Consider the following 14,306-nt stretch of genomic DNA (forward strand, 5'->3'; position numbering starts at 1 on the left):
ACTTCCGCACGAATACAGGGGAGGAGAAGGAGGAAGAGAGAATGCACCGCAGCCTATCTATTTGGAAACGGTATTGTAACCGCCCATAGCGAAATGCCTATTAACTACTTATCAATATACAAGCCGCTTTAAAGATGTTTAGAGCGAAAACTAAATATAATAAGAGGTAGAAAATAAAAGTAAAATAAACGTCTAAACATGCTAGGATAATGCATCTTTATTTCTTCAAAATGAGCTCTTTAGGGGTGCCAGAATATTTTACTCAGTTGAATATGGCTAACGCATTTTGATAATCTTGGTGGTATATTTGCTGCTGTTCCTGTTTCATTTCATAATTTTGATCTTACTTTGTCAACTTTGTTCTTTATTGTGTAAACAATTATTATATGAAATGAAATAAAATAAATTAGTCAATCAATCAAAACATATAAATTAAAGCATATCAATTGTAAAGAATAAACAAATAAATCAAAAGTATAAGTAAATGGACCATAATTAACGTTCTAGGAAATTAACAGCTGAACTTGGGTTGAGATAACCCCTATTAATGCCTTAAGAGGTAAATTCTAGTATCAATCAAATCATACATTTGTTCAACATTTAACTTAAGTTGTTAGTAACGAACGAAGAATAATTCAAAGACAACTTGAAATAATGTTATAATCGTTATTACTGCTAGATCGAATGATGATATGGTACTAAAGGAAATAAACGTGCTTAAAAGTACATTAGAAGCAGCAAGCAGCTCATCTTGTCGTAAAATAGACCTAGTTGATGTCGCCCAAATTATGTCTACAAGAACACAAATGATACAAATAAATGAAATACAAATGCAAATGCATGCACGTAATGCAAAACAATATGAAACAAGATTTAGAAGAGTAGAAAAATGCACGAGTGGCAGGAAATTTGCACTTCTGATTATTTTTTGTCTTTCTTCAAACTTTGAACTGAAGGGTGAGGTAACAACATGCAATTTCGTGAATGAAAAGGTCTGCCTGATTTACAGAAAAACAGTGTGTAAAGCAAGTTTGCAATCGTGGATAGGGATGGTTGTGAGAAAATACCGATAATTTTCATCACCTTTGATTCTATCCAAACAATAGCATAAGTGTAGTAGCCCGGAAAGTTGGAATACATCATCTTTTAAAGAATCGATTCATTCATAATTTTTAGTAGCAAATTTTCTGAAGAAAGAAAAATATATTGTTTTCTCTTCTTTTTTTGTTGCTGTTGTTTTAATTTGTTTCCTCTTTAAAAAAAAATTGTTTATGTGGTCTAATACTCAGTTGGAAAAAAGGGACGTGCACACGCATGCGCATTGGGTATGAATTAGGATGGGGGTAACAGCAATTTTCGCTCTACAGGGTATTTGGGGATGACTAGGGGGGCGTAATGTCTAGACTAGGTCTTGGGGCCCAAGCGGGATGAATTAATGACAATATCCAAAATCTAAAAGCGCAGGCACTTTTTGTTGGTTATTTCTTAAACTGTCAATGTCTACTTGTTGAATACCTCACCCGTCAGTTAAGGAAGATGCCGTATTCGTTATTAGTCTGCCGCAGATATGCCAAGCAAGAGATACAAAGAGAATGGGGAAAAGTAGATGCCCAGATGGTTTCAAAGGACTGTCAATCATTTAATCATGTAAAATGAACACCACATTAAAATCAAAGCCAATAAGTATCATTAATCATTCAATTAATCGAATATGATTCATACTTCATTAATAAAATTAAAAGAATCTCGGTTATTTTGAGGAATTTTGATAATTTGCCCTCAGATTAAGTACATATTATATTACTACAGATATGGGGCAAGTTTAAAATCTTACTGTAAACTGTATACGACTTTGTGAATGTATGTCGTTATTGAATTTTGTTTTGTTAAAAAGATACATTCCCAAGGAATTTTGATTCGGTGTATTATATTGTTTCAACCAATCATTATAACTTGGTCAAACCTGTTTATTTCCTTTTTAGCTCTACCACCATTAAACTAATTATAAAGAGATACAAAAAACGTGGGAAACGATGTTCACGTAAAACAGATGATGTAATACATTATGACCAGCAACGATTGACAAATAATGTTGATAACATTATTGAAAAATAGTCAAAAGATAAACAAGGGTGTAGAAACAGTTTTGGGGTTTTAGTAAAAATTAGCCAGTATGTCCATAGTAAAAAATGAATTAAGTAATATTTATGAATCACATAAACACATACAATTTTTTTTAAAATAAAAAATGACAGCTTATTGGACAACTGCAGATAATGACGATCATTCCAACACTAGCGAGGGAACGGAATGAAATTTTATCTAACACAGATTATACCACGCGCATACTTGGTGTATGGCGTTAATATGGAACCTAGTATTATTGGGAACCTCTTGACAAGAAGAAGGATGAATTCGTGAAATAGCAGGATAAAAATCAGTTATGAACGTCACTTTGAAATTAAGGTGACCTATACAATTTCGTAAGCATTGCTTAGAGGACGTTTCAAAATCCAGTACACATGTAAGTCGAGATGCACTTCCGATTAAAACGAATCTTTTGTTAAACAGGATTAATCAAATATCAATGAATTATAATCATTCCATTCATTCCATTCTTAAATAATTTATATTGTCCAAGTAAAATTTCAATCTTCCCACACATCCAAGAGTTTTCACACAAAAACAGACCATGACAAATCCTTAAGTTCACAAACATTACGTGTGAGTTGACAACTGTAAAAGCAATTTACACAAAAAAAATCAACAACAAAAAGGTCACAAATATTCAAACAACATGTGTATAATTTACCATGTTAATAACTACAGTACATTCTAAATGACGAGGGGAGGTGCAAAACGAAATGGAAGGGGATGAATGGGATGAAAGGGTAAAGACCAGTTTTTGGAAATGCCCCCCCCCCTCTCAAAAATGAAATAGAAGCTCTTATTACCAATCATGTGAAAGAATATGTTTTGACTAATACGTAATGATACAAATTTTGCAGAGAAACCGTCTACTAATTGATATTTTTGGTAAATTATTATATCTATTTGGACCTGATAGATATCGCTCACGTGTCGCGTAGTCCCATATACATCTTTCTGTGTACAGTGATTGTAACTTTACCAAGACTCTTCCAAATTTCTTATCATTTTGATGATTCCAGAACCTTGCAGTACACAGCAAAACGTGTATGCTAGATGATCAACCTTTTCTGAACAATTCCACAACGTTTCTTTTACAATGCAATCGCATGACTAGAACTGGTCTTTATCTTTAAGCGACATTTGCTACGGCGCTTCGGGGTCATGGCAGGATGCAACGTCCCCGAGAGCCAGTATAGAAACAGCTAGGACTTGCATATTAAAGCAGTCGATATATCTATATTATTGGATAAGTTGTTTGGCACAGGGCTGATCTGCCAACAGGTCCATGCTATGCCTTCAAGGACAGATTACGCAATTGAAAATACATTGCAGCAGTGTTAGCGATGTCGGTAAAATATTCTGCTTTAAATTTTAGGATTTGGGTAATGTACAGGGTTAGAATTGGGATGGAAGTTCGGGATTAATTGACTCTTCATGAATAACCGCGGTGTAATATAAATGTATGGATGTTTCTTTCCTGGGGACCCGGTGACGACTTATTCCATTAACCCGTCAATAATGAATGAATTACGATACTAGAACTCCAGTCTGTGTACATTACCTAGTGCTATGTCGGACAATCCTCGAGCAGGGTCTCAGGTCGTCAAGAACAATATTTGTTTAAAAGTATGCATATAAATTGTAATACGTCAGTAAATCGGTATATTGTTACCGGAGCATGTGTCGTACAACCAGGGGGTGGGTGTGGGTGTGTGTGAGAGTGGGTGCGGGTGAGGGTGAAGGGAGTGAGTGAGTGGTGCGCCTAAATTGTTTACATACCTTCTCTTCTGGCTAATCATCTCGTTTTGGAGTATAACAAGCTGGGGATCGTTTGCAGCATCACCTCCCAACTTTGAACCGATGGCGTTTCCTTCCATTCCGGCTGTTTCACGGATTTTATTCCAAATCTGTTTTTTCGAAACATATAAAACACGACCTGTAACTTGTGTTCCCATAATGTAACGCACGGAGAAATGCAATACCTTGTTTGTACATCCCTTTTCAAATAATGATCGTATTACAAAATGGGTCTTTGTATTGTTCGCCCATTTCGATAAAGGGTGGACATGACGGCTGATGAAATCGCCGAACGTGGATTTTTCGAAAATTTCTGCGATCCTTGAGATTAGCAAACCATAGTATAACCTGACAGACAACAGGCATGATATATCGTAAGTGCAACACTTTTATTAGTTTACTTTCCGCCGACGTATTCAATTGTTCTTGCGTATATAACTTGTTGGTTTCGCTTAGAAAAAAGCTTTGTAAAAGAACTTGGCAATTCATGATGATGATTAGTATTATCATTATTATTTAGTAGTAGTAGTGGTAGTAGAAGTAGGAGTAGTGTTTAGAGTAATAGGAGGAAGAGGTATATTACAAGAGTGTACATTTTTATAAAGTCATGTACTCATCAATATTAGTATACCTGTCTCGCCAGAAGAAATATTCCCAAATGGTGTTTTAACACATGTTGCTACTAAAGTACTTTGTAATATAAATGGTAACAATAAGCAATAGTCAATATTCCTGGATGGAGTTATTCAAATAATAACATTGGAATAGAAATGATGGAATCTTTGGAATTGACAGTACCCGTGTTACATGAAACTGATCAAATTTTGAGAGCATTTATTGAAGCGGCATGATGATGGGAGCAGTGCAACTGTTGACAGCAGTGATATGATCTTTAAAGTATTACATGTTATTGATATGATACATAATATAAGTAAATACAAAAATCGAAAATAGTTTTGAAAATCATGTACAAGAATTTGAAAGTCGGGAAATGATTGCAAAAGTAGAAATGTTAGCGATGGTAAAAAGGAAGATACAATTTCATTGCAACGTATACAATACAGTTTTCATAAGCTTGTTTGTACATATCACCAAAATGGCTTTGCGCGCTTAACAGAGATAGAGATGATGATGATGATCCACAGCATTTGTATGGCGCCATTTATCTGTTTCAAACATGCAAAGGCGCCCGCTCCTCTAAAAATCATGGACTACACATTTGCTTGAAAAGATGGGTTTTGAGGCATGACTTAAAGCTTTCTAGAGCTTGCCCATATAACGAAGGAAAAAAAGAAGAAAACAATTTGTAAGTTTTAGACAATATGATTCGATTATTCAATTCCTCTGCTTAGTATTTATATGGCTGGGATCGATAAAATGTTAACACGAAAATAAAAAGCAAGCATTTAAATACTAATCTATAGCATCCCACGGCACAAAAAATATCCTCACCCTATAAATGAAGTACTGCAGCATCTTTATATAGAAGAAGTATTTCCCTCTCTCATGAGCCTGATCAGTTGCAAAGGTCGTATTTCCGGGTCATAGGTATCAAAATAACAAAATAAAACGGGAGTATGAATATAAGCATGCTGATGACTGAATTAAGTATGATAATATAGGTTGCCATGAGAGAATATTCATGAATGAAGAGAAAGGTAAATGTGCAAAATGATAATTTGATGTTAATGAATGAAAATGAAAATGAAAGGTGCAATCACCTTGATAAAAAGGGATACGCCAGCACAGCTCATTTTCAGGCATACATAGAGTTTTTCTACCCGGTATATGAATATACATATATTATAAATATCATAACACATTTTTGGTGGAATATCTATTTTTTAAAAGGGGGGCACAGTTCTTCAGCAAAAGACTGCCGGAACTTAGCGTTGAGTTGATCCTTCGTAAGAGTGATGGCAGGAAAGAAACAAAACTCAGTGAAAAATTGAGAAAATTCTTACAACGAATGAGAACTTTTGTACTGTAACGTTGCATTGTGGCTATTGTGTGTCATATCTTACACACTATGTGGTGTGTTCTAAATTGATACTTTTTCCAATTTAAAAGTAGGACAGACATTTCTGCCTACCACTCACTGCTATTGGGACATAATTTATTTTCAAAATATCAACTTTAAAACAACATACAACAAACAAACGAACAAACGAACGAACAAAAAAAATCACTACTATCTCTTTTTATCCGGTTTTTATCAATTTAGATTTTTCTTAGATTTTGTTCTTGTTTCACCCATTCCGCTTCTTCCGAAGTACAAAATTCCCAAATTCCCATCTTATTCCTTAGCCTGGGCTCTCTTTACTGTGACCTCTCTGTCGCGTGACTGACTGTCGCAATCGCATTGCAGAGGGTCACTTTGCAAACTCACACGTGGTCGCACGTAGTACACGATCTAATTAAAAAAAAATACCAGAGCACCCTGTACACTACGAATGTACTATGTGTAATTGCGTGTGAGTTCGCTCACTGATTAAGGCCCTTGAAAAAAGGTGTTGTATTGCCATTTAGGTGGCAGAACTTGGGTCGGTCGGTCGTATATATTTTCTTTCTTTTTTTCGCCTAAAAACAGCGACCGTCACCCAAAAAACTCAAAACTGCGACCGTTACCCAAAAAACTCAAAACAGCGACCGTCACCCAAAAAACTCAAAATAGCGACCGTCACCCAAAAAACTCAAAACAGCGACCGTCATCCACATCTCGCTGGTTTCTAGATGGTGCAATGCATGGTATATGCACGTACGCGAGGCTGTGACTACTTATTTACCCTTGCAGGATTTCGAAACGAGGGCAAAAGACAAGTAAGGATTTGATTATTTTAGGCATTTAAATCACATTTAAACAAACAAAATACTTCTTTTCCCTTTTAAAAACAGTTTTTTTTTTTTAATTTTTAAAAGCCGACCTTAGATTTTAAGATTTCCGGGTCTGTCGCAAATGGCAATACAACATTTTTTTTAAATTTTGTTAACGCCTAACGGTGGTGCGGGTTAGTCACGCCACAGAGATGTCACGCTGAACTGTTCACCTTTACCCTGAGTATAAAGTACTTGGCGGTATGGGTGTATACGGTGTACTGGTCTCTCTCGCCTGCTTGTAAGATGCGAGCGGGAAGCTTCTGCTCTAGGTCGGTGTGGAGTTCGACCTGCATGGCGAGACGCTTGAGATGAGCGTTGTGTTGCATCGAGGCGATGTCGCCGACCGCCAAACCAATCTATGAAGGAAGAACGAGTACCAGTCATTATGTTGCGACCGTAAACAATAATGACATTCTTACCTTTTGAAAATAATTTGAATCGGGCCAGTGATTGAATATCGAAACAGATTGTATGTTTAACTTGGTAGACAACCCCCAAGCACGACAAATCCCCCCCCCCCCTAAAAAAAAATATAAAAAAATGGTCCGGATTCATCTAATTCATTTACTGACGACATTTTGTCATGTTTGTCTCATATCACTTGTTTTAAAAAGAAAAAGTAGGACTCAGACCTCGGACCAAATGTCATACATTTGCCACTAAAGGAGTTAGTAATGGTTGAATGTTTATTTTTACGGGGCAATCGAGAACAAAAATAATTTTGATTTGTCCGACAAAGTTCAACTGGGAAGTTGACTCTCCCTCCCCTTACCCCTTTTCGCTAACAACGTTAACGATGTAGAGGTGTCAATACCTACCAAGAGATTCATGAGCAGGATCGGCATAAGCAGTACAAGGCCGATGAGAAAGAAATAGGTGAGTTCTGGATAAGGCATGGTGATATTGTTGCCATCGTTGAGCGGGTCGACGAATGAGTTGATGAAGTCGAGTTCGCCCAGGAGAAGCGCGGTGGAAACGCGAAGGAGGGACATGGCGGGTGTGTTATGTGCGTGGTTGTCCTATATAATAAGGTAAGGTAAGGTGAGGTGTTTATCCATCATCATATCGCAGCCAATGGCTGAATTGCATGCATGATTTACAGATATTTGATTTTCCCAAATAAAAACACGATTTAGTAATTAGTGTAAGTGCATGAAATGAATAAGACATGGTAAATATAAGGATATGAATCCTTTTACTCTTGCTAAAGCTTAATAATGAATCGAAACCATTAAATTGTCGTTAACTATCTGAAAATGCTGCAGACAACCGATCGTAACAGATTTATAGCACAGAAGCAGTGGTGTAGATACGAAAAGGCACGGACACGAAGGCTAGAACCCCCCTGACAAAATCATGAAAATAAACAAAGAGAAAATGGAAACAAAAGAGTGTGAGAAGGGCAAAATTATGGAGAAATGATAAGATGATCTGACGCCCCCCCCCCAATCTTCCCACCCGCCCCAATGAGGCCAGTGTCCCTTAACCGCCTGACCCTCGTTATGCCAATGTCGAGAAGTGTTACTTGCCTCTCGTGGTAATAAGATGTGAAACGTGAGGCCGAACGCGACGATGAGGATTGAGAAGACAAGTAGAACTTGGACTAATGTACGAAGAATCTCTAGAAACATCACTACGTAGATCCCAAATATATCGAATCTATATAGTTTTAAGGAGAACAAAGTAGTAAAAATAATACCCTCGTGAGGGTTTGTTTAGATATGACATGGTTAACTGCAACCCCAAAAAACCCGCCGCATTAAAAAAAAAAAAATTAGATTATAAGCGTGTTTTTACTGAGCTCTGTGTTACAAGATACAAGAATGTAAGGCGTAGTATACATTACTTCATCATTTTGTTCTAATGCCATGTCATATAAGAACGAAGCTTAAAAGATACATTCTAGGCGTTTCAGGTGAACTTAATACGAGTTACAAATTACCACTACAACCTTTGTCGACTGAATTCGCTCTATGAACGCCTTCACCGAAAGGTGTGGCAATTGGAAATACGTTACTCCAGTGGTAGTGACGTCTGTAAAATACCCTGCCTTTAAGAGAAAAAGCTCCGACTTTTAGTGCTTATGCATGGAAAGAAAACTCGCACATATTCTGATACTTACCTTTGTAAATAAAGTAAAAAATTAAACCACGCGAGGAAAACTGCTATGGCGCCGCACTGCCATTGGAAATCCTTGTTCTCCCCCGCAAGGTAAGGGGCGACGAAGGCTAACGAGGTGGCGTACAACGTCCATTCTAGCAGATTGGTGAATTCATAGAAATATTTCCCTTTCTGGCAGAGGAAAGATGGTGATAACAAAATTAGAGGGTAGGTATTGAAACTTTGATTATTATTTCATTCATGTCTACAAGTTCATCTTAATTTTACCTAGTGCACACAATGCGTTATTTCATTACCGCCGATTACGTCACCTAATTTTAAGAGCATTAGATTTCATGTCACAGTAACTGGGGCAGAGAACAGGCCCTACGTAAATGATGACGGCGTCCAGAGTTTGATACAACGTTGTATAATTATGTACGCATTATTGTAACCCCTGTATATTTTGTTGATTTCTTCTTCTTCTTCTTTTGCTGTTTTCCTGTCGAAAATCTATTTTCGGACAAATCGCAAACCTTCTGCTTCAACATGTCCAAGGTATTGCGTCTGAGGCCAGAGATTGTTCCTGGACCTGTTCTATGAGTTTAGACATGTGCCCATGAAATTGTAACAATTTGTTCTTACTTCTTGTCATGAAGTGAATGTGACACCATCGTTTTGTTCTTGACAAATACACAAATCTTGATAAATAAAGTTTAAATCTTTTCTGAATCCTATTAATCAACCTTTATGACAGTTTAGGTGGATCAATACAGTTCTGAGAAGATCCATAACCTTCTTTTACCAAGGATGAATCATATCGTCACAATCATGTCATAACAAGAGATAAGAAAACATTATTCTAACTTTATGGGCGATGGTGTTTTTCCCCGAATATCTATGAATGATGGAAATGAAATAACGCATCGTGTGCACCAAGCACTAGATCCTGAAAAGCATAATTATCCGAAATGGAGCAATTGCAACAGCACTTTTTTTAAGCAGGTAGGTAGTCATCAATATTGGGAATAGGAATTGCACTACCTATTTTTAAGCTCAGGAATAACATAGGACTTCGTCACCATAAGCAAAATGAAATCAAAAACAATATAATACAACAATCACTAATTTACAACTTTATATCTCAACCACTGATATTATTATATGCTGTAAGATAGTGTAGTAGGTTACTCATGTGTTAACTATACTCCTTCTATATCTTTTTAATTTTAGACTATCAAAAGGTATGCACTGTCTACAAACAACACAATATTATATTAATTCTAGCAATCCAGAACCATGCATGTTAAACAAAATGATATCCAATGACCCACCTGTCTAGCAAAATAATTTATGATTAGGAATTTGGATCTTCAGATAATTATACATGTTCAATTAGTGTAAAGTTGAAAACATTTGTCTTATTGTGTTTCAACTCATTTTTTCAGTGTGTGTTTCCAAGAGAAAGAAAATAATTTCCAAACTTTAAACTCCTCGTAAGAATATATTGGGGTGACCTTATGACAACTATACTACCTTACATAGGAAAACACTCTCCGAAATACCCATCCCCTCACCACTACCATCACCACAGGCACTACCAACACAACGCCAAGCGGCTCTCTTCAAAGCTTAGCAGCTATATTTTGCATGCTCCATTCTATACGTTGATAGCATGATTAAATTTATAATTGTATACAGTCATGCAAAGTAGTTGCTATTCTTTATTTTAAATTTTCGTAATTTTCTAGTGATGATATTTAGATCAATACATGCGGTTTACTATACTATAACTACGTATTGGTAAGCCCAGATAATCTAGCATGTTTCGTGTCCTGACTTTAATAGACAATCGGTATACATACTCACCATGCAGCGGAAATTAACCCTCAAACTCTCATCGAAACAAGACAGTACATGCTATGGACAGCTCACCACGAGTGCGTGGGGTGCAATGGGCTAAACTCTAAAGCATGCCGAAGCGCCGTCAAATTGGCAGCCTTTTTTGTGGTTTGATATAGATAGGAAACTTACACCAGTTATACTTGCCTGTTGCAAGAGTTGGACGATTTCCTTCAGTATATTCATGGAGGCAAAGCCGCATATTACCCACACAGCTACAATGGTGGACATTGTGAACTGTCAAATCAACAAGAAATGTAACAATTTAGTTGTGAATGTTAAAAGGACAAAATGTCAATAGTTACTCGATGACTATTATGCACCTTCGTGTTATTATAACTTTATTATAACATTGTACTTTGTGTAAACGTAGTATGTCTTGTGCTTCCAACAAAACTGTTTGTCTTACCGTGGACTTTTCCCCAATTTGTGATCATAAGAATAATATTGAGTTCCGTGCCCCCGCCTTATTTTACCGTGGGTACTGACTTCCCTTCGTAACCGCGGTAAAATAAGGTGGAAGCAGGGAGCTCAATACTATTATTTTGATCACAAATTGGGAAAAAGTCAACGGTATTAAAGATAATCAGAGCAACTCTTCCTAGCGACCAATAACTTGTATGGAACCACGGTTTTTACAAAGTAAAAGCTGTTTATTCCATTACACATAACTTGAAAAAGTAGTGCAGTCCTCTATTTGAATGTGGTTCTCCTGATTCGACGTAACCCTCGTTTAGATTCCTACCCGAGGGAGGGTATATACTCACATCTGAGTAGGGTAACCGAAGGTATTCTTCAACACTGTCGCTTTGCACGAAGTCGGTTCTGTTATGGACCCGGAAGCTGTCGGGTACATCGGTCACACACACGAAGTAGGTTAGGAAGAAAACAAAGACCAGGTAGATCGTGATGTTGGTCACGTGACAGGCTCGTCCATAGGCATTCCTAGAAAACGCAACAAAAACATTTCCATTCCCTCGTATCATACAAATAATACACAGAAGTTAGGGCATTAGTAAGAATTACCAACACAAGGTCTAACACGCCCGAGGTACCGAGTGTGGGTAATTTTACTAATCTCCCAACAAACTGATGTGTATTATTTGTTTTCTAAAATGATCTTTTATTTGGTTTATAAAATTATGTTTTGTAACATGATTTTATTAATGACCGGTCATACGTATTTGCTAATGACCGGTCACTAGTCAAATTACGTGTGAGGCAAAATAAATGCCTGGTCATGTGTATGCCCTCGACCAATCATTTAATTAGGATCCGCTTCATCATCTTATAAACAATGAGACTTGGGATTGAAATTCTGAGCAATACCATGCTGACGGAAATAAATAGGGTAGACAGTTCAGAAAGAAAAGAAAAAACCAGGTAGATGTTGATGTTAGTCATGTGCCAGGCTCGTACATGGGCATTCCTAGAAATAACAAGAATATGATTTAAGCCAAAGGATGAAATGTTTTTCATATTTCTATCGATATTTTTGTCCTATGTTTTAGTTTGCTATGTTTTGTTTTGTGAGCTTTGTCTTTATTTTATTGACTTTTGTTTTAGTCTTTTAATTTTGACCTCCACAGTTCCATCTTATGATTATAGTAACAATATCTAGAGAAGACAAGTAAGTAAAAGAATAAGATTATACTTACCATTTCATTGCTAAGTAGTTAACACACACAGGGTGGGATAGTAAATTGATTCTATTGAATTTCACCATTGTCTGCAAAGCAAACACACATGACACATAATTATAATCGAAAATATTAATTAAAAGTTATATTACACGCAAAATGAAATTACGTAAGCCCAACACTAGATTTTACATCATAGGAATGGCAAATGCGTACTTATATATTCATGAAATGTGATGCATTTTATATGGTTTTGATATTTTTCTCTGTGATGCAGTAGCGGACAACTTTCCCATTCGTTCCAACTCACAAAATGACAAGAATTTCAATTTTTGAAAAATGTATGACTCAGGGCGCTCTGTTCTCTTCAGAGGACCTATATTAATATGCGATCCATGATATATTTCGAGTAGCGCCCCAAGGTAGTAAGCACTTAAGAGGCAATCAAAAAGTGATTAGGATTTTCTGAGTCTACGCCACAATCTGCAGACAAAATTGCCAATTTGAGATTTAATAATCTCATATTTCAGCCATTCATAATTCTTTTATAAGGGGTCCGATTTCTTCAGAACTTTCACTTCTCTGTTTGTTTCATTTTCTGTTTTCATACAAATCAACTTATTTCAAGGGTTGGATTGCCCTCTAGGATGTATGCTATAGCGATCGTTAAAACGGCATCTTCTAATGATCCTAAAACTGGTAGTTAACTTCAACTCCAGTTCAATGCACGTCTGAAGAAGTTGTCTGAAGAAGATTCATCAAAACTGCCACTGGTAAGAACTTTTTAAGATTGTAATAGATTGATTATTGATTGTTTCAACCATCCTTATGGACTTCTTCTAAGAGATTACATTACATCATTTTATTCCATATTTTTCTATTACTACAAACTATCCATAAAATTTATACTTACATTTAAGACAAGAAGAGGCACGAAACCTTCTTCACTGTTAAGGAACTTGAGTTGCTTGTCCTTTATACATCGAAGATAAGCAAAATCATAATTCCGCTAAAGAGAAAGAGAGAGAGAGACAGAGACCACCATTAATCAAGCGACATACGTGATAGTATCTAAGATAGATTAAACTCGTGTAAAGCGCAATGCTCAATTACAACTCGCAATACACCGTGTTCTGTATACATACATTTACTTTATTGATATTATATTATTGTAAACATTTTTTGTCGTTGATTTTTATTTTCATTACCAACAAAAATACCAAAAAGAGAATAAGAAAAATACAACTGGCAATCAAACCGATAGATCCCGTTTTGTTTTGATATTCCTAAACTTCAAATGCTTTGCTATTTTTATTGTTCATTGATATTTGCAAATTGATAACAAAATATTCGGGAAAATATTTTAAGAGTCAAATAATAACGAAATTCATAACAAAAACATATTTCGTTTACTTGGATTTAATAATCACCATCCCCACCAAAAAACACCTTATTAACAAAAACAAAGAAACATAAACACCAACAGTATAAGAAATGAAAGAGACCACCAAATAGTAAAGATTATAGAGCATTATAAGTATATGTATAATTTTGTCTAAGTAAATGCTAGCAAGACTCGGAGTTAATTTCAAAGTTGCATATAGTTGCAATTACAATTATTTAAACCTGCAATATACATACATTGTATAGGAATAATATCGGAGAGCGATATTTGAAGAAAGATACCTTGCACAGATCCCTAAGCGATTCCATGACATTTGCTCCGGCGACAATTGCTCCGCTGTAAATTTCATACACTAATCGAATGGCTAACTTCAACCCTGGATTCAACACTATACCCTACCCTAAACCTAACCCTAAACCTAACATAAAACCCGA

The 14,306-nt window shown here is 36.2% G+C and overlaps 1 protein-coding gene across 1 annotated transcript in view; it reads right to left on the bottom strand.

Moving 5' to 3' along the window:
• The window catches only part of LOC105438813 (transient receptor potential cation channel subfamily A member 1-like), a gene marked incomplete at its 5' end in the record, with an annotated part of 46,214 nt that overhangs the window by 4,066 nt on the left and 27,842 nt on the right, over nucleotides 1-14,306 (bottom strand). The window contains 10 exons of the mRNA XM_030983646.1: nucleotides 3,931-4,058; nucleotides 5,401-5,460; nucleotides 7,002-7,181; nucleotides 7,644-7,844; nucleotides 8,355-8,484; nucleotides 8,948-9,117; nucleotides 10,960-11,064; nucleotides 11,595-11,772; nucleotides 12,486-12,556; nucleotides 13,381-13,476. Coding sequence (XP_030839506.1) covers nucleotides 3,931-4,058; nucleotides 5,401-5,460; nucleotides 7,002-7,181; nucleotides 7,644-7,844; nucleotides 8,355-8,484; nucleotides 8,948-9,117; nucleotides 10,960-11,064; nucleotides 11,595-11,772; nucleotides 12,486-12,556; nucleotides 13,381-13,476 — 1,319 coding nt within the window. The remainder of the gene's footprint in view (nucleotides 1-3,930; nucleotides 4,059-5,400; nucleotides 5,461-7,001; nucleotides 7,182-7,643; nucleotides 7,845-8,354; nucleotides 8,485-8,947; nucleotides 9,118-10,959; nucleotides 11,065-11,594; nucleotides 11,773-12,485; nucleotides 12,557-13,380; nucleotides 13,477-14,306) is intronic.

This window comes from Strongylocentrotus purpuratus, unplaced genomic scaffold (assembly GCF_000002235.5).
Source record: "Strongylocentrotus purpuratus isolate Spur 01 unplaced genomic scaffold, Spur_5.0 spur5_scaffold_13, whole genome shotgun sequence".
NCBI classification, from domain to species: domain Eukaryota; kingdom Metazoa; phylum Echinodermata; class Echinoidea; order Camarodonta; family Strongylocentrotidae; genus Strongylocentrotus; species Strongylocentrotus purpuratus.